This window comes from Sphaeramia orbicularis, chromosome 11 (assembly GCF_902148855.1).
Source record: "Sphaeramia orbicularis chromosome 11, fSphaOr1.1, whole genome shotgun sequence".
NCBI classification, from domain to species: domain Eukaryota; kingdom Metazoa; phylum Chordata; class Actinopteri; order Kurtiformes; family Apogonidae; genus Sphaeramia; species Sphaeramia orbicularis.
In genome coordinates this window covers 47,598,779-47,623,289 of record NC_043967.1, presented here as the reverse complement: position 1 = coordinate 47,623,289, position 24,511 = coordinate 47,598,779, and the positions used below count along the sequence as shown (strand labels likewise).

At 38.0% G+C, this 24,511-nt stretch overlaps 1 protein-coding gene across 1 annotated transcript; it reads left to right on the top strand.

Annotated features, from left to right (window-relative positions):
- The first annotated feature begins 1,916 nt into the window (after nt 1-1,916).
- Nucleotides 1,917-24,221, top strand: slc39a4 (solute carrier family 39 member 4). The gene is made up of 12 exons (XM_030147019.1): nt 1,917-2,123; nt 6,405-6,740; nt 8,859-9,060; nt 15,211-15,365; nt 16,821-17,004; nt 17,081-17,253; nt 18,066-18,257; nt 19,707-19,805; nt 20,312-20,366; nt 21,233-21,385; nt 22,253-22,440; nt 23,520-24,221. Exons 1-12 carry the CDS (start codon nt 1,917-1,919, stop codon nt 23,646-23,648), a joined length of 2,073 nt encoding a protein of 690 aa, XP_030002879.1. The 3' UTR covers nt 23,649-24,221.
- The last annotated feature ends 290 nt before the right edge of the window (nt 24,222-24,511 follow it).

Genomic DNA, 24,511 nt, shown 5'->3' with positions numbered 1-24,511 from the left:
CCGGCCCTGGAGAAGGACGGCAGCGTCCCATTGGCTCTGGCTCTGATACGGAGGTGCAAGAGGACCTGGATTCGTGCCAGACAGGCTCTGTTAAAGGCTTCAGGAATCTACAAGGCAGCGGCGGACCGGCACAGGACTCCTGCTCCGGTCTTCCAGCGTGTGTAGCTGTCGACCCGTCATCTCCCTTTGAGGGTGGAGAGCCGTAAACTGGCACCCAGGTTCGTGGGCCCTTTCCCCATTTCAAAGATTATTAACCCTGTCTCTCTTCGTCTGAAGCTACCTAGGACTATGAGAATCCATCCGACATTCCATGTGAGTCAAGTTAAGCCGGCTAAGGAGAGCCGGTTAGTCCCTCCTACCCAGCCGCCACCGCCACCCCGGATCATTGATGGGGACCCAGCCTACATGGTTTGCCGGCTCCTAGCGGCCCGTCATCAGGGGAGGGGATTCCAATACTTGGTGGACAGGGAAGGATACGGCCCTGAAGAGTGTTCCTGGGTGCCCGCCTCCTACATCCTAGACCCGGACCTGATCTGGGACTTCCATCACCGCCACCCGGAGGTTCCTGGGCTGTCCGGTGCTATCCCCTAGAGGGGGGGGTACTGTCATGTCGGCTTCCAGACAATGTCTGGATTTTGTCTGTCTTTTCTGTTTTGTCTGTCATTTCCTGTTTTTTGTTAAATTTCCCTCATGTGTCTTGTCTGGTGTTTTTACTTCCCCTCCTTGATTGTTTCACCTGTGTCTGATTACCTGCCTCCGCCCTGATGTGTTCCACCTGTGTCTAATTGTCTTCCCGCCCTCTTGTGTATTCAAATCCTGTGTCTTCCCCTCTGTCTTTGCCAGTTTGTGTACTTACTTACCAGTGTTTCTTGGATCCTGTCAGTCTGTCTGCCCGTTGTGACCCGTTTTGTCTACCGACCACCGATTCTGCCTGTTCCTGTTCTGCCTGCTCATCTGTTGTGACCTGGTTCGTTTATCCGACTACCGATTCTGCCTTACCCCTGTGATACCTCAGCCTCCAACGTTTACCTGTGTGTTCGACCCATCGCCTGGATCACTGACCGTGACTTTAGCCTGTCCCTCATGTCCCGTTGCCTTCTGTATTGCCTACCCGTGTATGACCTGGTCTGTTTTCTGACATCCCTCTGCTTCTTCCTTGTCAGGTTGCCGTTGGGATTTTTCCAGCTCGGTCACGCCGTCCGTCCACTGACCCCGCTCACGGCCCAGAGGTCTAGTCCTGAGCTCAGTGTCTTCACAGACTTGTTAATCATTCTGTGTTTTGCTCTAACCTTTGTGACTGTGTTTAATAAACACTCTCGACACAACATCTGTCTACTGGTCTTGCATTTGGGTTCAGCCTCTGTACCAGACCCGTTACACTTTTAACAGACAGAAACTTGGAGCAGACCCAGACTGCTGGAGGATGGCCGTCTGCCTTGACCACCTTAACCTGCCTTTAACACCACTGACTGTTAAAATCTTCAGTGTAGTTTTTTGCATTTGACAAACTTATCCCATGGGCCAGACTGGACCCTCATGGGCCCGTGGACCGTATGTTTGACACCACTGATCTAAACAGCTGATGTGACCAAATATGAACTTGATCTTGTGATTGTTATGAGGTTCTTTGGTATGTCTTTAACTTATAGTGAAGCCCTTCTTTTTCCTGAGTTGAACAGGTATAGGGCAGCTCCAGCCACAGATCAGCCAATCACAATCCAGAGTCCAGGAGCCAGAGGAGCCGCTGGGTTTATACTGAGAAACAGGAGGGCACCACCCAATGCGTCTGCAGATCCGCTCTGGACTCTACATCTGGCCCTTTTACACCGAGCTTTACTTTTTTTTTAACTGTGTTGTTTTTTTTCTTATTTTTAAAAAGTATTATTATTAAAGTATTTGTAGGTGGAATGTGCAGGATGGTTCCCTCTGCTCTTCTTCTCTCTGCTTTTTTCATCTGGGGTCGGTTCGGTTCTGCGTCAGGGTCTCCAGTCCTGGATCAGGTCTACAGGGACGTGATCAGCATCGTGTCTCCGGGACAGGACTTTCTGACCCGGGACTCGCTCCGCTCCCTTTTTAATACACTGGAGAAACGTGTGCAATGCGGTGAAGTGTCGTGTGAAAAGGTAAGTTTTATTAGTGTCGGGCCGCGTCTTAACAAACGCACCCGAGCTTTGGGAACGGGTCGAGGTCCAAGAGTTATTAACAACCTGACCCTGCGATCACACTGATAAATGCACATTTATCAGCTTAAGAAAAAAAGATGTACTGCATTTAGAGTGTAAAATATATCTGCTCAACAAAACCTTTTTAGTCACAGGAGGAAAAGCTGAATATCATTAAGAATATCACCCTCCACAGACCTGGAATTTACAAAATAATAATAATGTTTCCAGGTAATACCCTCACTGAATAGACAATTAATCAAAGTAGGCTAAAACCTCATTAATATCCACAGCTGCAGTAGTGGTTGGGTTTTATTTGAAGGAATGGATTTTACGCACCTGTTACGCACCAAACTCGTGATTCTCCAAAAACACAACTGAGAGATCTTGAGTTTGTAATGTTATGTACAAATCATGACATTTTATACCCTTTTCTGGCTACATAAACTCAAGACAAAATATGGTTCTAAAGTAGATTTCTTTACCAAATTATGCATTTGAGATGTGCAATTCCAATAAACAGCCATAACCAAAAAAAAAAAAAAAAAAAAAAAAAATCCGCACTGTATTCAAAACAAATTAAATGTTAGTGGTTGGGACAGATTGGAGAAACATGTTCATAATGACCATAAACATGCTGCATTTTGGACAATTTTTGAGTAAAAAAGTCTCTGAGAGAAGCTATAAGGTCAGTTTTGCTATTGAGACTTTTTTTTTTTTTTTTTACAGTTTCAATAAATTAAAAACTCAACTGGATTAATTCATTAAGTTGCCTAGTCCTTCATTAGAATAAGTCGACACACTTTTTTTCTGGATCTCTCTCTCTCTTTTTTTTTTTCCCCCAGATCTCCAGAATATATTGATACAAAAACAGGGAGAGGAGTGAATAAAAACAACAAAAATACAATTAAAACTCATGGTAACATTTATGCACAGCTGGACCTTCACAATATTTCCAAGTATAGAGATTCTGTTTACTATATAACCACATACATCTGAATGTTTAACCCAGCTCCAAAATCAATGTTTTTAACCATTCATTAAGTCAATACAAAATATTAACACAACTATTCATTCTATTCACTATAAGATTGTGTTATATAATGATGAACCGAACTGATCATCATGTTATTACTGTATTACACAATGGGGTAAACTGGCCTTTGTATCACTGACAGGCTTTCAAGTTTATGCATGAAAACTGGCAGACAATGTATGTGTTGGCAGTAAAAGTAGTCAAGTTCAATAAAATAATAAAACCCATTTGACCCACAGTAAAATGTTTAAAATGTCACTGAGTATATAAAACTTGACCTTGTGAATTTACAGCTTTTAGTTCCAGTTTTAACAGTTTAAAGGGTCAGTTTAACATTATTCAATAACTAAAATGTTCTACGGTGAATCTGACTCTAGACCAAAACTGAGAGATAAATAATCCACAAAATAATGAAATGAACAAAAATACTTGTTACAGGAAAAGCATTTGACAGAATGGCTTTGGTCTGGATTTTCCTTATTTTCTAATGTAATTGTAAATTATTTGTAAATAAATTTGGGTTTTCAATTTGGACGTTAATAAGGCTGTAACTGATGTCAGTCCTTGTTGATGAATCTGTTCAATATTTTCTCAATAATAATCTAAATGGATATGTTTTGCTTTGTGAGATGTAAAAAAAAGGACAAACAAGATGACGTCCTTAAATGTCTAGTTTGGTCCAGAACCTAAAGGTCATTGTGTTCAGGGTTTCAACAAAATAAGTGGTAGATTTTAATGAATGAACAAAACTATCATGAAAATGAAGAATGAACTAAATATTTATTTAAAAAAATGAACAAATCAAACAAGATAATTTAGTAAAATAATCCATAAAATGAAGAAAAAATCAGCAAAATGAATCACAGCGAACAAAATGGAATAAAATAATCAAGAAACTGAAGAAGAATGACTAAAATATCAAGAAAATGAATAAATTAGAAAAGTAACATTTACAGCAAAATGAAAAAAAAAAGTCATAAAACTATCAAGAAAATGGGGAAAAACATGAATAAAATGTTAGACAAAATTTTGAAAAACAACCAAGTGAATATAGAAAACCATCAACAAAATGAATGACAAAGACCAAAACTGTCAAGAAAATGAACAAAATAATCAAGAAAATTAATGAAAGTGAACAGAATATTCAAGAAAACAGACAGTAACACAATAAGCAGCTGATCATACCCTTTAGACTGACAGTGTTTTATATTTTTCTTAATTTTGATAATCAATAATTTGTAGATTATTAAATTTTAGTGAAGATCTGCAGATTTATAAATGATATAAAAACCTCTGAGCTTCAATGAGAAATTTTTTTGACTCGTTTTACTTGAACTGATGAGATTATTGAAGTGGTTGGGATTCATTTAATAGTTGAAAACTGATGAATTACTTATTTGATCTGGTCCAGCTCTTTTATAAACATTAATCTAAGTCAGTTTTGGCTTTAGTTATGTTGAGTTTAAGCCTCTATGGCATGAATTTTTATTTTTGGAAGGAAAAAAAAAATCACCCTAGTTTTTGGGAGCTTGGGGGTCCCTGATGATCATCAAATAAAAAAAAAAACAAAACAAAAAACCAGGTCTGATCTTCATCTGGTGGTCTGTCATCCACACCTTTATTGAACTAGCTGAGGCCAGGAGCATTGTCCTGATAGAAAAACCAGTCCTCAGAGTTTGGGAACACTGTCAGAGCAGAAATCCGGTAGTTTTTAATAGTTATTTTTGATTCCAATTACTTTCTCAGTACCAACAGCATTGTTTTTGCCTGTTGTAAGGAGATAGTGATGGCTGCAGTAGTGGTGTTTATACTTCTTCTTAAATAAGGCATGGCTCAGGTGTTTATTCGGTAGAATAAGGTGTGCTTGTGTTGGAATTAAACATACTTGCAGACAGGCTGATTTCACAGACAAATGCAGGTGTCTCTGAATTTTTTCCAAAGCTGTATATATTAAGTGGGATGAGGAATAAGCTATAAATACAGCAGCACCAACAATTTCAGCACATTTTATTTCAACAAACATCAGCCGCAAATGGTTTATTAATCAGTGGGTTAGAAATTAGCTTCAGTGTGTGTGTTCTTGTGTGGTACTGATTGAATCAGTGTTTCTCCTGTTAGTTTATTATTCTGTATGGAACCTCCGAAAGCAGTTGTTGGTAGATCTGAAACATGGACATCACATTTTCGATACTTGGCTTTAGGGGTACCTTTGCATCCTGGTACCTTCCATCTCCCTTTGGGCTGTGGTGTCCAAATGCACATCATGGACAGGAATGGGTGGAGTGCATCGTCTTCTCTTTTCTTCATACTCTACAGCAGCTGTGGAACTGGAACAGTCTCTCCTACGTTCCAGATTTTTGCCTGTTTTGCTTTTTCTGCGATATGACTTGAACGTATAAAGCTCCATCTCTTCGTCTTTTCTCTTCCCATCGCTGCTGCAGTCTCTCTTGTAGAACAGCCAGTCAGTCACCATGGTCATGTTCATAAAGTGGAACATCAGCCTGTGGTACCACTGCTGCATCGTCTGCATGTTCCTCTTCATCCACAGACTCATTGTTGTCAGACAGGTCATCTGTTTTCAAAAGAAACCAGGAAGCATAATGTTAGAATAGGTCGCTTCTCTTCATCCACTGATGCATGCACGCATGCACGCGCACACACACCACCAAAATTTAATCATTTGTTCCTTGTGCCAGTATCAACATTTCCTGAAAATTTCAAGAAAATCTGTCCATAACTTTTTGAGTTATCTTGCTAACAAACAGACAAACCCCTATGAAAACATAACCAATAAAGACCAAAAGTGTCTTTACTCAAATATGCTTCCTCACATATTTGTTCAAATCACAAATATTATTTATATAAAGTTGTTTAAATTTAAACATAATAAAAAGTGAAATTTGTCTTACCTTCTGCTAGCAGTGTGTCCAAACCAGCTGTGGTCCCAAAAAGGACTGTTCCACCCACAGATGAAAGGTCAAACCCACACCACCTTCAGATTCCATGGGTCACAAACTTATCAAACTTTTCATGTGATGTTTTACTTAAAATAATTAAAGGGGCAGTGTGTGGATCAAAATAGTGGTTTGTTGCCTAAGGGCACCACCGTGCCATAGAGGGTGTTTGGAGTACTATCAAACGGAGGCCTGTAGTTATTCTCTCACATTCTTACTTGTTTTTGTTTCCTCTGTTGTGTTTTTGTCCAGTGTGACCTGACGGAGGCTGTTGACCAGCTAATCAACAACCGCTCTGTCAACACTGGAGGTAGAAGTCAGTCAGATGGAACCATCAGTGCATCCCAGTTCAGCGTCATCGCTGGCGGTGGCGTCCTGTTCCTGACATCTCCTGCTCTGGTTTGTTCAATGATACGTCAGGGACGATGGGGAGAAGAAACCGAACTCTTCCTCCACAAATTAACTCGTCATGAACATCAGGAAGAAAACCAACAGAGCCACGGCCATGAACATGAGAACATCGACATTCATGGATTAGAGATGCTGCTCCATGACCTGGAGGAGCACTACCACCCTCTGGACACAGAAGTATGTCTATAGATTTTTAAAGGATTAAATACATACAGTAGAAGAAATATCACCTGGGGAAAAAAACAACTGTTCCCTAAATCACCTATTTTCTTTTACAGCTAAATGAATCAAATTATCAACAAAATTAACAAAATAATCAACAAAATTAAGAAAATATGCAACAAAATGGACAAAAATGAACAATACCATCCTCTGGACAGTGAAGTACATCAGGTTTATTTATACTAAAAACATACAAGAGGAAGGATTATAGACTTGACAAAAGACTAGACAAAAATGAACACTACGACCCTCTGGAGAGTGAAGTAAGTCAGGTTTAATTATATTAAAAACATACAAGAAGTCAACTGATAACAGACTTTTAAAGGAATTAATAATTATAGTTTATGAGAAGAAAAAGCCAAAAACCAGTTTACTGGCTGATGTCACCTGGAAAAATAATCAACACTGTCATGAATGACCTTTTCTTTTTTTTTGACAGTACTAGAAACTGGATAACTAGTGAACTGAGCATCCAAGTCAAAGTAATGAATATCACATAAATAAATAAATAAATAAATAAATAAATAAATAAATAAATAAATAAAAAAGTGATCCAGCAATAAATCAGGAACTATAGACAATTATGTTTCCTTTTTTTTTTTTTTTTTTTTTACTTTTTTGCTATTATTGGCCCTCCAAGTAGACATTTTGAGTTGAGAAGCAACAAAGTGACCAAAATATCCAACAAAATGAACAAAATTTTCAACAAAATTATCAAAATATTCAACAAAATGGAGAAAATGAACAAAATTATCAATAAAATTAACAAAATATTTAAGAAAATATGCCTTATTACAAAGGTTATGTAAGAGCCGATCAGTTCAGATACATTGCACTGTTTATTTTGTGTATTTTCTGTTAGAGGACTGGCATTAGTGGACAAGTTCAGCTTTTATTTCACTCCATAGAGTTTATATAAATCTCAAAACACAATAAAGACACATTGTCATTATGTTTCATAGATTAAGAGAAGTATATTTTTAGGTTTAAACTCAATGCGTTTATGGAGGGAAAAGTGTCGACTATAACACAATATCATGTCCTACTTTACTTTAGTCATGAACATAACAGTCATGATGATTTAAAAATACTTTATTGAAACTGTAACTGAAGTTAATTTAACCTGAACATATTGTTCATAAGTTACTTTGCTTAGTTTGAGTCACATTTCAGTCTAAAAAAAACATTGAAATATCCATATTTCAGTATTTTTTCTTGTGAAGGTGAAAGAAAATAATTGGATCTGAAATGTAACAATCAACCAAGAAATAACAATCTATGTTTTTTATCTTTGTTATTTTTTTGTGGTCAGTTTCACTCTTGTAAATACTCATAGAAGGTTCTGACCCTCATAGAACTGCAGGGTTCTGGATGGAACCTTAACACATGAACCAAAATGTATAGAAAGAAAAGTCTACATTTTTAACAGTATTTTTCATGTCATTAACCAAGGATTAATGGATGTTATCATTATCTTAAAATGAATCTGTTTCTGGAAACTTTATGGGTGAAACTAAACATCAGTCATCACTGAAAATGTTTATCTTTCTTATTTTAGACTTTTGTAACTGTGTTAACCTAGAATTTCAGTGTCACCCATAAATAAAACATAAATTATAAGTAAATTAAGTACAATGAGAATTTTAGTAATGTTAAAAACACTGGAAAGTATTTGAATAAAATGGAACCATTAAAAATAAATCACAAATCAGTTCCAGTTAATCCAGTTAAAATAAAAACACATAGAATTAAATATGTTTGTACATAAAATAGGGAAAATTCTATCATTATTTCCAATAAATGTAAAAGTAGTACATTCTTACATGAAGACTGTGGAGAATCGTTTCAACTTTTTTTTTTTTTTTTTTTTTTTGAGTAAATATACAAATTGAATTACACAAAAAAATATTACAAGACATCAAGCTGTTTTTGAAATGTGGATATTAACATTAAAGCATTCTGTTTATAATTAAATGCAGTAATTATGTGTTTAGTTTGAATTGTTTTAATGTATGTATTTTTGTTGTGACCTCTGTGTCTGTGCATCTGCTTCCTTGTCGCCATGGTAACCAGGGCTGTCTAGGAGCCGGTGACGTCATGGCAGCGGTCAACACCACCTCCGGACACCAGGGTCAAGAGGTCGGTGCAGTTCTGGGACGCGTCCTTTTCCACGTCTTAAAGGGTCAGTGCTTTGAGAGCTCATCGCTGCCGGAGGAGTCGTTCTTCCTGGACTTCATCCTGGACCATCTGGACTCGGAGAACTTCACTGTCGGAGGTTAATGACGTATCAAACTCTACAACAGATTGTTTTTGTAGCCTCTTAAATCCAGCTTCTTAACATAATTTTGACTTTTTATACCATAATTATGAATTATCTTATAATTATTCCATACATAGGAAGCCCGTTTCCGCCACTGAAAAAAAAAAAAAATCCCCATGATAAGTCATAATGGACTCTATGCACAGCCCCACTACTTCCTGAACTTCAGGTGGGTCCTTTATTTCCTGTCTTTCATTATTGGACACACTGATTAATCCAGGTGTGTCTAATTAATTAGTAGTCACAACAAGAAGTAGCTGATGGTCATGTGGCCTCATAAATATTACATGGTGTCAGAAGACAACCTGGACAAAGATGCCACAGTTTCAACCACCGCAGAACTTAAGTTTGCAAGGCAATCTCACGGTGAATTGGAAAAACTGGCTGCAACACTTTGAACTGTTCTGTACGGCTAGCAGCATAGCCGAGAAGTCTGAAAAGGTACAGTGCGCTACATTTCTTCATGTGGCAGGAGAAGAGGCAATAAAAGTGTGCAACACGTTTCACTTTACTGAGGACGAAAAAGATAAAATTGACGTACTGAAGAAAAGGTTTCAAGATTTTTGTGAACCAAGAAAGAACTTACCATACATTCGACACGTTTTTCACGAGAGCCCAAAAACAAGCTGAAAGCATCGATGCATATGTGACAGATTTAAAAAACAAAGCCAAAGACCGTGACTTCGGACATCTACACGATTCTCTGATAAGAGACAGAATCGTATGCAGCATTCTTAATGATCAAGTCAGCGGCAGGCTGCTACGAGAAGCAGATCTGACATTAGACAAAGTTATTGATATATGCTGTGCAAGCGACATCACGTCAAGTCAAGTGAAAGCGCTTACTGAAGTAGTAGAAGTACACAAACTCAGAACAGTCAGAACCAAAGAGACAAAAAGTACATCAAAAACAGGAAAAGCGGAGCCAAAAGAGGCTGTTTGCAACAGATGCGGACTGTACCATGGAAAAAGCTGCCCAGCATTTGGTCAAACATGCAATGCGTGTCGTAAAAAGAATCATTTTGCAAAGATGTGCAGATCCCAGGACCAGCGGAGGCAGTATGGAAAGAAAGTCCATGCAGTAGAACAAAGTGAATATGAAAATGAAATGTTCCTTGGTACAGTCGGAATGGATGAAACTAAACAAGTTGCAAGAATGGAGTCATCGGAGTCAAACGAAGCAAAAGACATGTGGACTGAAAAGTTTAAAATAAAAGGAAAAGTAGAGACAGTCAGGCTGGATACAGGAGCAGATTGTAACGCAATGCTAAATAAGACGCTAAATGAACTTGGAGTCAATGGGAAACTCAAAGCAAGTGAAACAAAGCTTGTTCCCTACCTCAGTCACAAGGTGGCAGCATTGGGTATGAAAACGCTAACTTGTGAGTATAAAGGCCAAAAGCACAACATTGAGTTTGAAATAACACAAGAGGATGTCACTACTATCCTGGGAGGTTCTACCTGCTTAAATCTAGGTTTAATTAAAAGACTGTATGAAGTAACTAAAGAGCATGACATTCTGAAAAGTTATGAAGATCTTTTTGAAGGACTGGGTTGCTTACCTGGTGTACATCACATACAAATAGACCACACAGTCACACCTGTAGTGCATGCTCCCAGAAAGATACCTGTTGCACTGAGAGACAGAGTAGTGCAAGAATTACACTGCATGGAGGGTATGGGAGTGATAAAAAGGCAAACAGAGCCAACAGAGTGGGTCAATAGTATGGTGACTGTGGTTTCGCCAAAGAAAATGCGTATCTGCATGGACCCTAAAGACCTGAACCAAGCAATAAAACGTTAACACTACCCATTACTCAGCTGAAGAAGTGGTTTCCCGTATACCAAATGCCAAATATTTTTCAGCGCTAGATGCTAATCAGGGTTTTTGGCAAATCACACTTGATGAGGAAAGTTCCAAGCTCTGTACATTTAATACCCCTATCGGAAGATACAGGTTCCTCAGGTTATCCTTTGGTATCTCATCAGCATCAGAGGTGTTCCAGAGAGCCATTGCCTAGATGATTGAGGATCTAGATGGTGTTAACATTATCGATGATTTACTGGTATGGGGAGACTCTAAAGATGAGCACAATCACAGACTGGAAAAGCTATTGAACAGAGCAAGAGTACAACTTGAAACTGAACAAAAACAAGTGTTTCATCAGAACAAATGAAATTAAGTACATTGGACACACACTTACAGACAATGGCTTGAGACCAGATGAAGAAAAAGTGAGAGCGGTGACACAGCTACCTCCACCACAGGACAAACAAGAACTGTTGAGGTTTTTAGGAATGATTCGGTACCTGGCCAAGTTTATATCAAATCTGTCGGAAATCAGTGCACCCCTGAGAAAGCTACTGGAAGCAAATGTGAAGTGGCACTGGAAAGAATTACAAGAAAAGAGTTTTGAGAAACTCAAGCAACTCGTCACTAGTGCTCCAACACTCAAGTACTTTGACGTCAATAAACCAGTCACACTCAGTCGACGCGAGCTCAGAAGGAATAGGAGCAGTCCTGCTTCAGGATGGACAGCCTGTAGCATATGGATCTAGAACGCTCACTGATTGTCAGCAAAGATATGCTCAGATTGAAAAAGAGCTACTTGCTATTGTATACGGATGTGAAAAATTTCATCAGTATGTTTATGGAAAAGACATCCAAGTGGAAAGTGACCATAAGCCATTGGAGAGCATCTTCAAAAAGTCACTCCACCAAGCTCCAATGAGACTACAAAGAATGCTTCTCAGACTTCAAAGGTACAACCTAAGAGTGATGTATAAACCAGGAAAAGAATTTTACATTGCAGACGCTTTGAGCAGAGCTAGTCTCAAAGAACAAAAAGAGGAGTTACTGGAGAAAGAATTGGAGGTCAGTCTTGTTACACTGCAGTTACCATTGTCGGAGGAAAAACTGCTCAAGTTCCAAAAAGCTACAGCAGAGGACGCTGAAATGCAGTTACTGAGGGACATGACACTAAAAGGATGGCCAAATGAAAGACATGCTGTACAAAAGCACATGTTACCATATTGGACATTCAGAGATGAGGTCTCTTACACATCTGGACTTATGTTCAAAGGAGCAAAGATCATTGTCCCAACTCAGCTAAGACAGGAAATGCTGGAGAAAATCCATGAAGCACACTTAGGAATAGTTAAATGTAAGGAAAGGGCCAGAGATATTTTGTATTGGCCAAACATATCAAAGCACATTGAGGAAATGGTGTTACAGTGTGCTGTTTGCAACGAGTACAGAAACAGCAATTCAAGAGAACCACTACTTTCTCATCCAATACCAAACAGGCCATGGAAAAAAGTAGGAACAGATCTCTTTCACTACAATGGATCTGAGTATTTACTTTGTGTGGACTACTTTTCAAAGTATCCAGAACTCATGAAACTAAAGGAAACTAATAGTTGCAGTGTCATAGTGGCCATGAAATCAATGTTTGCCAGACATGGCATACTGGATGTGGTCATTTCTGATAATGGACCTCAGTATGCCAGTGCTGAGTTCAAAGAGTTTGCGGAAAGCTGGGAATTCAAACACATAACATCCAGCCCCACACATACTCAATCCAACGGACAAGTTGAAAGAGCTGTACAGACTATCAAAAATCTCTTAAAGAAGGCCGAGTGCAGCAACAGCAACCCCTATATTTCCCTTTTGGAGTACCGAAATATACCCCTGGGAAATGTAGGACTTTCACCAGCACAGTTACTCATGGGTCGAAGGCTCAAGACAAAGTTGCCAACGGTAGTGTCACTGCTCACCCCAACTGGATCGGACAAAGTTCATCAACAGCTGAAAGAAAAGCAGATGAAACAGAAGCTGTACTTTGACAAACAAAGACACTGCCAGAGTTGCATGAGGGAGAAAATGTCAGGATGCAAAGAGAAGACAGATGGCAGCCGGCAGTGGTCCTGCACAAACATAAGCTGCCACTTTCATTTGTGGTTTGCACACCGGATGGACGAGTCTACAGGAGGAATCGTAAACGCCTGAGTAAAACAGAGGAGACAACATTTTCTACAAAAACTGGACTGGACACTAACATTGAAATGGACACTCAAGCACAAAATAATGATTCAGAGAGGATCAAAACTGAAAAAAAAGGTTTATTGGAACAAGTCAATGCACAGGACACGCAGACTTTCAGTGACAGGTCTGATACTCTCTCTTATAAGACCAGGTCAGGCAGAGTTGTTAAATTACCTGCTGGATACAGAGAGTAATGTAGTTGCTATCAGATAATATTAACGTCTCTTGAGTATAAGTGGTTATTTAGAGACACAGTTGCCTTGAAATGTTTAGTTCTTAAAAATTAATAATAAAAAAAACCCAAAACTTGTTAAAAAGGGAGATGTGATGTATTTAAGACTATGCCTTTGGGCACCCGTAACAGATACGTCATAGGAATGTCCGTAAGCTAAGGGGAGGTTCTACATTGTTGTTGTACTGTAATGGGGGTGGCTCTGAGTAAATGAGTGTGTTTCAACCTGATGGTCGTCCTGCCTCATAAATATTACAGCTCTGTTCGTGCCGCAAACGAACGCCATGACGGACGGCGGAAGTGCCGGACTGCACACTGGACGGCGAAACGGCTAATATCGAATTTGATCTGAACGTTCTCGTGTTTGTTCAATTATAACCCCGCTTTAAACGTACGGTGGTCGCATACAACAGTTCCATCCTTCTTCAAAGACACCCATGGTTTCCGCTGGGTTACAGACAGAGCCTGGATCTGATATTACAGATAGAGCAGACTGTTTGTGTCCATAGCACATTAGCTCCACCAAATGCTAGCTAGGTGGCTACACTGGTTTAACTACTATGAGCCACTATGTTCCAGTGGCTGGAATAAGTAGCATTCAATATTGGCTCTGTTGTAGTGGTTGCCTTTAAAAAACAAAACAAAACAGCTACACTGTTGTATGTTCTACAGTTATTGTCATTATGCTGTGCCATATGTTACAGTAGTGGAACTTTACATATTACTGTGTGTAGATAGGAAGGCAGCCACTTCAACAACAAAGCTAATACTGTAGGCTACTTATGACAGACACTAACATTATTACACAATGTTAATTAGAGCTACTTTTGGTTACAGTCTATTTGAGTTTTGATGGCATGCTAGGGGAAATGTGTTAAAAACATACACAGCTAGCTAGCTAACATTAGCTGTATCTTTCCGTTATCATTATGAGATACATTCCTCTGCCGTGAGCGCAGTACAGCGACTCGGTAATCTAACCTGAGACTAAGAACTGGTATCATCCAGACTTTAGTCTGCTTTTAGATCAGCACCTGTGTATGGGGACACTGCATTTATAACATAATGATACAGATCGTGTGCTTTGAACTCCCATAGACTGGAGAATTTGGCTAGATCCGTAAACACATCAAGAGGGAGAAGGCATGTGTCGGTAGCTAGCCCTGCTATCGCTAGCTTCTCCAAATAGCGTTCTTTGTGCCGTCCAGTAAGGTTAGTCACTTTGCAGGACAACTCCAAAACTTCATTTTCAGTGCTGGTAGCCATAATCCTTCGCTCATTCGTTTGTTGTGTTGCTTTTGCCGTCCACCATGGCACTGCATCCCCCAGTCACGTGATAACTGTGACGTCGGTACAAAGGGTCACTGCACGATTGCAGCAATAGCGTTATACAACCACGCAACCAGAAAAACATCAGCTTAAAGTTCGCAAAAACCAATTGTTGGAAAACAGAACACAAATAAAACAAGCACTTAAGTGGGCAAATATTTAAAACAAGCTAACAGTCTTAAATCAGCGTGTCATGAATAATTTAATAAAACAGACACAGTTTGCAGTGCTAAGCTAACACCAAGCAGATCCAACAGTATTAGTATTTCTCTACTGATAAAACTCACTGAATGAGACAGAGTAAAACTAAAGGTGACTATGAAGTGATGCTCATGAATTTTTACAAACCTTTGCTGTTTTCTAACCACAACTTGGTTTTATATGAATAAAACTTCTGCTACTGGCTAATCCATTGTTGTGTTACATTAAAATGATTCCCCCTGGAAACAAATGGATCAAGGTTTAACGGGTTAATACGTATTTTGTGTGTTTTACATAGACTTAAAGGTACTTATGAGGAGTCTGAACCTGGGACCAAACCCTCAGGATGAACACGAACATGGACATGAACACGAGGAAGACGAACACGCTGGTCATGATCACAGGAGCAGCCAGAAACATGAGACGCACCACACCAACACCACTTGGGACCAGGTAAGAACAACACCCAGCGCAGATACACAGTGGTCCAATCAAAGTGTTTCAATTTGAGACCAAATCATGTACTTTCAAGAATTTATCCAAAGCTAAGTCATCAGAATTCACCGATGGACTGTTAAAGTGTCCAGGATTCTTTCAAGTTCTCATCCAGTGCTGTGCTTTTAAAGATACAGCTTAAAAAATGTGATCATAACTGCAAATAAACCATAAAGAACTCACCAGTGCAAAATGCATTTCAGTATAATTAACCGAGCTTATACGGGAAAGTTTATTTGCATTACAAAAACACTCATAAGTAACTCATTGTGCCTATAAAGGAATAAATATTAATACATGTCTGAAATAAAACATTTAAAGAAGCCAATACAAATACTAACAAAAGCAAATACCTGAAGCAAATTATCACCAGAACAAAGCAAAGCAAAACCAAAAAAAATATTTGAAAGAAATACACAGTATAAGTCTAATTTACACGTTAGAAGTGGAAAGAACAGAATGAACAGTTTTATTTTTCAGTATAATGAACATGATCAAGGATTTTATTCAGCCTTTCAGCAGATGTATGCTTTGTATGAACATCTATTATCAAGAATGACTACAATAACTTAACTTACTTAGATGTTTATTTAATAGGGACAAATGCATGAGACATTATTTATATAAAATACACAACAGATGTCATACATGAGTTTCTATCCAAGGTTAATTTTCAACTGTCCCTGGTTAGACCTTCACTGTTTCCTCAATTTCCAGTTTCCAAGGGATTAATAAAGTTCTATCTAATCTAATTTCTAATAGACTTCAAGAGCAGAGTTAAAACAGAACAAACACATTAAAAATACAAAACATATAAAGCAAAGACAAAATAGACAAAAACAAGAAAAATAATCTCTTATTAATCCCACAATGAGGACATTTGCAGCGTTACAGCAGCATTAGGATAGTAATGTTAAAAGTAAGGGTTAAAGAAATCTAAAGTATGAAAATATATAAAGCAGCACTAAAAAACAGTAATAAATAAAAAAATATATATTTGTAAAAGACCAAAGTATGAACAGTAATTTATTCAATGTTTAATTTCATGACATTATCATTGTCTTTAAATGCATTTTCTTTCAAGTGATATCTTTCCAGCCAGTCAACAATTATTAACCATTATTCTCTTTTATTAATCAGAAATGTATATTAAGTATATTATATTTAGACAGTAACTTATGGAACAGTATCATATTTAGCCAGCGCAAACCTCTAAGGCAACAGCTGTACACAGCAGTTTTCCTCTGTGATCTTTTGACGCTTCTGGTTGGATATATTAATCTAACATATCTTACATTTGTATAAATATTTGTACTGATAATGAAAGAAAAATACAAAACCCTGTTATATATAAATAAAAACATCTAGTTCTTGCAGTTAAAATGGACATATTATACCTTTTCCTTCTTCCAGGGATGTTTTTCGGCTGAGGAGCTGGTGCAGATCTACGGTCTGGCGGACAACAAGTCCACTTCCGCCGGCCTGGGTCGGTCTGGGATGGCTCGGCTCAGCCCTGCTCTGGTCCAGCAGATACTGAGCGGAGCCTGTACTCAAGTCACAGAACCGTTAAAACCTGATGGACTCACAAAGAGTCAAAGTAAGTGTGTATCCACACAGCTGGGTTGGGTTTTCTGATGAGTCCCTGCTCATGTTCTTCCTCCTGTTGTTTGTAGGATATCTGTACGCAACCATCGCCAACATCATCATCACACTGACCTCCATGTTTGGCATCGTGGTGCTGTTGTGCACCTCCTGTACTGGTCTGTTCCAGCTGTGCATCCAGTTCTGCATCAGTCTGGCTGTTGGTTCACTCACTGGAGACGCTTTACTGCACCTGCTGCCCATGGTGAGAGATTTAAAAAAACCTGCAACACTCGTCTCCATACCAGTGTGTTTTCAGGTTCAGTGTGTTTAACATCCTTCTGCTCATCAGTCCATCAACATTTTGCATATTTTTACACCAAACACAATGTTACAATTCATCATTTATATGTTGGAATGATTCCTTTTGCTATTTGGCAACACATGAACCACAAGGAGGCACTAAAATGCAGTCATTCATTAATTTGGAAAACTCATGAACTGTCCATGGAACATTGAAGTGTTTTATGTCCATGCGTTCCTTCAGTAGAATGTCTGTTTTAGACCATGTCTACGTCTGGCAGAATGTTTTCACAAAATGACAAAATATGCTTAAGTTACTTTTTTATGTATGAGGTGTTTTTTTTTTTTAGATGAATTAAATGTAGTGTCCTGAAATTTGCAAGCTTTTTATTTATTTTTTTTACTTCCTGTAGTTTTTGCCTTCTGTTTATTAGTTTTTAAAAAACGCATAGAAGAACCAAAAACACTTTTTGAAATACATTCTGACATAGGGATTCCCGAATGCAAACAAATTATTTGATTGACATCAACATTAAATACCAGATTTATTAACCTGATTTGTGTAAAATTAGTACCCAAATAAACCTAAATTTGAATTCCTTGAACTGTACGTAACTTGGAGTTAAGACTACACTTAAAAATAGTAATAAATTAAAAGCTGGTCATAGTGATTAATATATTTCTGTTGTCATCACTACTTATATCAAAGCTAAAACAAACAACTTATGTGATATTTGTAGTTTTTGTTTGAGCTCATTCATTTGTTGTGTTTAGTTTCTAGGTATACATGTACATGGAGATGAAAGCAGCCACTCAAAGCATTCTGACCACAGCGAAGGAGAATCTGCAGATTATATCTACAAGTTACTGGTGGTGATGGGAGGGATCTACTTCTTTTACCTGATGGAGACGATCTTCTCTCTGATCATGTATAAAGATAAACACCATCATCACCACCATCGCAAGGTAAGAAAACGATCCGATGTTCCACGAACTCAACACACCAGAACATACTTAGGAAAACCAAACCACCAACAACTCTGTGTAACCACAGATGATATCACTCACTGAATAAAGTATAAGGCTCACTGTTTACACACATCTGTATTATGATATAGTCAAGTTTTCATCCAACTAAAATTCATAGTTCTAGTTCTGTTTATTTCTGTAGTCGGTCAAAATAACCCTGTCTTATAATCTTCACGCGCTGCATCAGCTGATAGTTTACATTATAGCTCTGTTAGCCTAGCTCTATTTTTAGACAGAAAACAGCCATAGTAAAACCACAAATCACCTGTTTTCTGTATGGTTTGTGTTGCCAGTAACTGAAGAACTGTTTGGAATCGAACAAACAAGGTCAGAACTGTCACAGTTTAGTCTGAACAGTGGATCAACAAACTTCGCAAAGATAATAATGTCACACAATAACTTTATACCTTCATAAGCCTGAGTCAAACTCACCAGTGTTGAAGAAGAGTCACTTTGACTCTGAAAGTTGTTACCTGTGATCACTTTCCTTTGTGTGTTTGTTAGCAAGATAACTCAAAAAGTTATAGATGGATTTTCAGGACATTTTCAGGAAATGTTGATACTGGCACAAGGAACAAATTAAATTTAGGTGGTGATCGGGGGGGGGGGGGCAGATCTGCCTTAGCGGAGGTCTGCACTCTCTGAGTGCTTTTCTTGTTTCCTAATGGTTCTCATCCCATCTGGTCACTTTCTGATGCTTTGGTCAAAGGCCTGTGGTGTTAGTTTTCATCCCCATGGGAGACTGGCAGAGTGACTCACTGCTCCCTCTAGTGATCACATACATCCCCCAGCACATCGCTGGAAATAAATTCAGTATATGTCTCTACAATCCAATACATTTTCATCTTAAGTTGAACTTCACAGCTTTATATTCTATACACTATAATGAGAATTTTAGGTCATTTTAAAAATGCATATATGCAGTAGAAAACAGAGCTACCACATATTGCACCTTTTAATTAAATAAGAACATTATTAAACAATATTTGATTTAATCGTCTACAATCCCCCCCCCCCCCCCCCCCCCCCCCCCCCCCCCAAAAAAAAAATACTTGGGACAGTAAATGCATATTAAAAAGATCAGTGATATTAAAATTCACTTTGACTAACTTTCATAATTGTTTCACAGTATGAGACAGACAGACAGACAGTGTGAGCACAGCATTCTGGGTGCAACAGAAGCCATTTAAGGCTAATAATGAGTTAAAATAATCAAGCAACAATCCAGGATCATCATCCTTTAGGAACAAATCTACATGTCTGTCCTAAATTTAGACCTGCATGTGCATAGATATTTACTTTAGAACTGTGCTTGTCCCTTTATTATGTGTCAGAATACTTTATTTTATCTATTTACACTAACGCAACACACTTTTCTGTGATCAGGAGGAATCGGAGCCTCACCACTGTGACCACGGGAAGGTTTTAGAGATGTACCACCAGGAAAAAAAAGAAAAGGAAATGTCGGCTTCAAAAGCAGACCTGGTGAGAACACATGTACACATCTGAAAGATTCACATTTAATAAACACAGGAGATTAAGAAAAAATGTGCATATTGTTTGTGCCAATGCTAAGACATAATGATGTATTTAAAGAAAGTGTGTATTATTACCATTTAAAGCCTCTATTTGCCTGAAAAATCTCCTGTTACTTTGGTTTTAAGACTGCACCTAATGACTGTTTCATTAATGCAAAACCTGCATAAAATCTTTATTTAATTAACCAAAGTCCAACACACAAAAACACTGACAAGAATTCAGACAATTATTATATCTGAGAAGCTGGAAAAAAACAATGCTTGGTACTTTTACTTCCCTGAAATGATTAATCATTAAACATTAATTTTCATTTCTTTACTTAAGATGAGGTTAAATATTAATGTCTGGTGCATTTTTAATTCTTTTAATTAGTTGAAAACTGTGTCTGATTAGAGGATAAGAGATGATGCCTAATGTTTTAACAGTTCATTTTTATGTGACAAACATTTCAGGTCAGTTACGAGGAGAGTGAAAAACCACTCCCAAAACCAAAAGAATACAGCAGAGGTGAGTAAAACAGACGTGACATCAGCAGTGATTACTGTTTATGTTATGGGTCAAAATACTTCACACATTACATCAGTTACCTTTAATCTCAACATAGAACCAGTGAATCATAGATGTGCATAAAAACAGTATGGAATTCAACAGGAAGCAGCATATGTGGGACTCGTAGGAATTATTTTCAGCAATTTTTATATCGAATTTCGGGGATATAATGGTTTTACTCCACGCGCAGCCCCCGCCACTGAATATCTTTCGTGTCAAGGCGATAACTAGGACAGATTTGGTTGGATTTTTTTCTCCCTTGATAACCAACATAGTGGACCCCTAGTGGAAGAACCCTATAGATTTCAACTTCTCTATGAGTTTGTAAGTCCTCCAAATGGGGGCGCTTTAGTGAAAATCAGTTTTTTGGGCATAAATCCAGCAACAATAGGCTAATTGAAATAAAATTTGGTTCATATTGATCGTCTTACAAGCGTCCATTTTCTTGTTACCATCCAGAGTTCATATGCCGTCATATTCATTCACTAGGTGGAGTTTTGTGGGGACCGTGACCATTATTCTGCCACTATCAGGTCGATGTAGCTCAAACTGAGTTCATATCGACTGTCTAACAATTATTGTGGATAGATTTATCTATAGCAGAAGATTGGGGGGATTTCGGGGATGTACCCTTGCTGTTGGCTCCTGGCAGCGTAAGCCTCATTTATTTATCCTGCTTAAATTTCTGCAGAAAAGCTACGTTTTAAAAGCCTTATGACAAATTCCAGTTCTGTCTTCAGTTCTTCTTTTGTAAGTGGTTGGTGTCTCGATGATGTGCACAAATTACTGTGACATCTCTGCTAAACATGTTTGTGTGTCTGCAGAACAACGGCTGCTGCCTTACATGGTAACTTTCAGCGACAGCATCCACAACTTTGCAGACGGTTTGGCGATGGGTGCGGCCTTCTCTATGTCGTGGAAGTCTGGTTTAGCGACGTCATTAGCTGTGTTCTGCCATGAACTACCTCATGAACTGGGTAAAAAAAAAAAAACACACTGACCATTTCTGGTTTAAACAAAAACACAAACAAAAATGGTCCCTGCCAGGGTTTTACTGCAGCATTAATGTACATGTTACTGCTGTAGATATTTGAGGATGAGCTCATTTCAACTGCTTTACATAACATTAGTAATATTATCTTCAGAAACACATAATATTCCATAAGATCCTATGTTTATATCATCACTGTCTTATGACAAACCACTTACTTCTAAAAAGTATACTTTTCATAAGCTCATAAAAACAGGCCTGTTTTCAGTTTTGCGATGATGCATTTTACAGTGAATCCAGCAGGGCTTTTTTTTTTTTAAGAGTTTAAATGTTTTTTGATAAAATGAGGTTGGTCCTATATGAGTTGAATATAGAATCCTCTTTCATAATAATCAAACATTTGAGATACAAGATAAAAGAGTGAAGAACAGTAGGTACAGTACAGTACGGTAATAGCAGTGTTTTAAGTCAGAAATATTGTTTTGTCTTTTTTCTTGGTGTATTGATTAAAAAAAAAAAGCGTTGTGTAAATTTTGAAATGAATGATCTGTCTCCCTCTACCTCCCTCTCTTTCTCAGAAATAGATGAAAAACTGTTATACAGCTATCAGACAAATGTACTGGAATAAAAAAACACAATATTTACCTCTGATATGTAGTAAAATCCAAATGTACAAGTAAAGTTTTGTACTTGAGTCAAAGTATTTGGTTATAATCTCCCCTTATTCTCTGTGTGTGATTCTACAACAAGACTCTTCTCTTCAGGCAGATCATCTTTTTCATGTTAAAATGCTAAAAATAACTCTTAACATGTAGAAATAATGTTAACTCTCTCTCTCGTGTTGTGTTTCTAGGTGACTTTGCCATTTTGCTCCACAGTGGAGTGTCCATCAGGAAAGCACTGCTGCTTAACGTCGGCAGTGCTATGACCTCTTTCGTGGGCCTTTATATCGCTCTGTCTGTAGCCACCGACCTCGTGACCCAGCAGTGGATCGCCGCCATCACTGCAGGGCTCTTCCTGTATGTGGGCCTGGCTGATATGGTAAGTGTTTACACTCTACTTATATTTGCATTTATAGCAGTGGTGTCAGTTCATTTTAGTTCAGGGGCCACATTCAGCCCACTGCAACGTGAAATGGGTCAGATCAGTAAAATAACAATATCATAACTTGTAAGTAAGACCAATACCAAACCTTTTTGTGTATTAGAGCAAAAAAGTAAAAGCATATTATGAAAATGTTTACATCTACAAACCATCTTTTTTTTTTAAATGTGAAAAAACATGAACCTGAAATTATTTAAGTAAAATAAATGCAATTTTAACAGTATTACACCTCCGTTTAGCATTTACACATGTACATTATGACACAAAAAATTTCGTAACAGGCAGAAAATTGTTAAAATTGCACTTCTCTTAAGTCATTTCAGGTTCTTCATATTTATTCAGGTTATTCACATTTTTTTGTGAAAGAATAGTTTGTAAATGTAAACATTTTCATACAATTTCACTTTTACACTAAAACAAAGAGAAAAATTTGGAGTTGTCATTATTTATAGGTTATTAGGATAGTATTCTACTGGTACGACCCATTTGGGATTGAATTGGCCTGTATGTGGCCCCTGAACTAAAACGATTTTAACATCCTTGACTGTTAATACCTTCAGTTTAATTTTTGCATTTCACAAATTCATCCCATGAACCAGACTGGACCCTTTGGCCAGCTGGTTTTCATATGTTCATTCATATGCCATATGTTTGACATCCCTGATTTATAGTGTATGCATGTATGTATTTTCTATCCATAACTAAAGCCCTACTTGACTAATTTTATCTATCGATTTCAAGTAATTTTATTAATTTTAGAGGTTGTTTGTGATCTTACTTCTGTGTCAATCTGCCAGAGTTGTAATTTGTAAAGTAAATATTCCACTGCAGCCTCTAAAAAAATGGAGCAACTATGATTAAAAGGGTTGTAATTCCTAAACAGTTAATGCAGTTTTGTCAATTAAAGCTTAAAATCCACATCGGAGGCAAAATTTGAGTCACTATCCATTTACTTACTGACCTGACTGTATGAGTGATGGAAAACATTCCCTGTATCCTCCTTCCTGTTCTTCCAGCTCCCTACGATGGTCCACATCAGCAGCACTCGACCCTGGCTGACGTTTCTGCTGCAGAACTTGGGCCTTCTGAGCGGCTGGGCCACTCTGTTGTTGCTGTCACTTTACGAAGAAAAGATCAGCTTTTAGTTGAAGGACTGTTAGGACACAGGTGGGCTTTGTCTGAAATCACTCCCTTATTTACACTCAGTGATGAGCAAATTTACATTCTGCATCAGACTGATCAGCAGTTGCACAATAATGTTCATATCTGAAATTATTTGGTTGCATTGCAGGATCAGAAGCAGAGAAGACTATGTTCTGTTCTACTCATTTGAGCGTTAAAATAGTGTGTAGGAAGTGATATCAGACACAGTCGTACTCAGTGGGTTTGTTTTACCTCTGGAAAAATCTGTGCAGTTGGTACGAGCGTTGAACGACATACAGAATAACTCACCCAAGTATTTGTACATTACATAAGATGACACAAAATGAGAAGAACGAGAAAGTGAAAAGTGGAGTGAACACTTGACATGTAAAATGCTGTTAGTTTTTCAACAGAAATGTGATATCACTCACAACCTGAACTCCAAACCTCTGATTTTGTATTAATGTGGCTGAATTCAATCTGAATTGAATCTTTGAATTCAATCAAGGGTTAGAATAATAAAAAAAGCATGTGGATGCACATTACTTGCAGCCACATGTCATCTTTGCCTATATTTTCTAGTGTCAAGTTAGGTCGAGGTCAGGGCTCCTCCGGCCAGCATAGGCATTGAATGGAAACATATTATCCAGTATAACGTAGTACTTACATGATGATTGAGTTGATTTATTAAGTTGAATTAGATATATGTATAGTGATCAACAAGTATAGTTAAGAAAAGAATGTTTAAATGAATGTTGATTCATTTGTGTTTACTGTGTGTATGTAGAGGAGACAAGTTGAGGCCATGCTAGGACAGAGAGGGGCCAATTCGGGACATGACCTGTACAAAATGTATGAGCACAGT

What these genes read in the sequence shown, in the direction of transcription:
- slc39a4 (XM_030147019.1), top strand. Translation starts at nt 1,917, where the DNA reads ATGGTTCCCTCTGCTCTTCTTCTCTCTGCTTTTTTCATCTGGGGTCGG. An exon ending in GGAGAACTTCACTGTCGGAG is followed by an intron (nt 9,061 to 15,210) that starts GTTAATGACGTA and finishes TGTTTTACATAG; the next exon opens with ACTTAAAGGTACTTATGAGG. An exon ending in CGGCTTCAAAAGCAGACCTG is followed by an intron (nt 19,806 to 20,311) that starts GTGAGAACACAT and finishes CAAACATTTCAG; the next exon opens with GTCAGTTACGAGGAGAGTGA.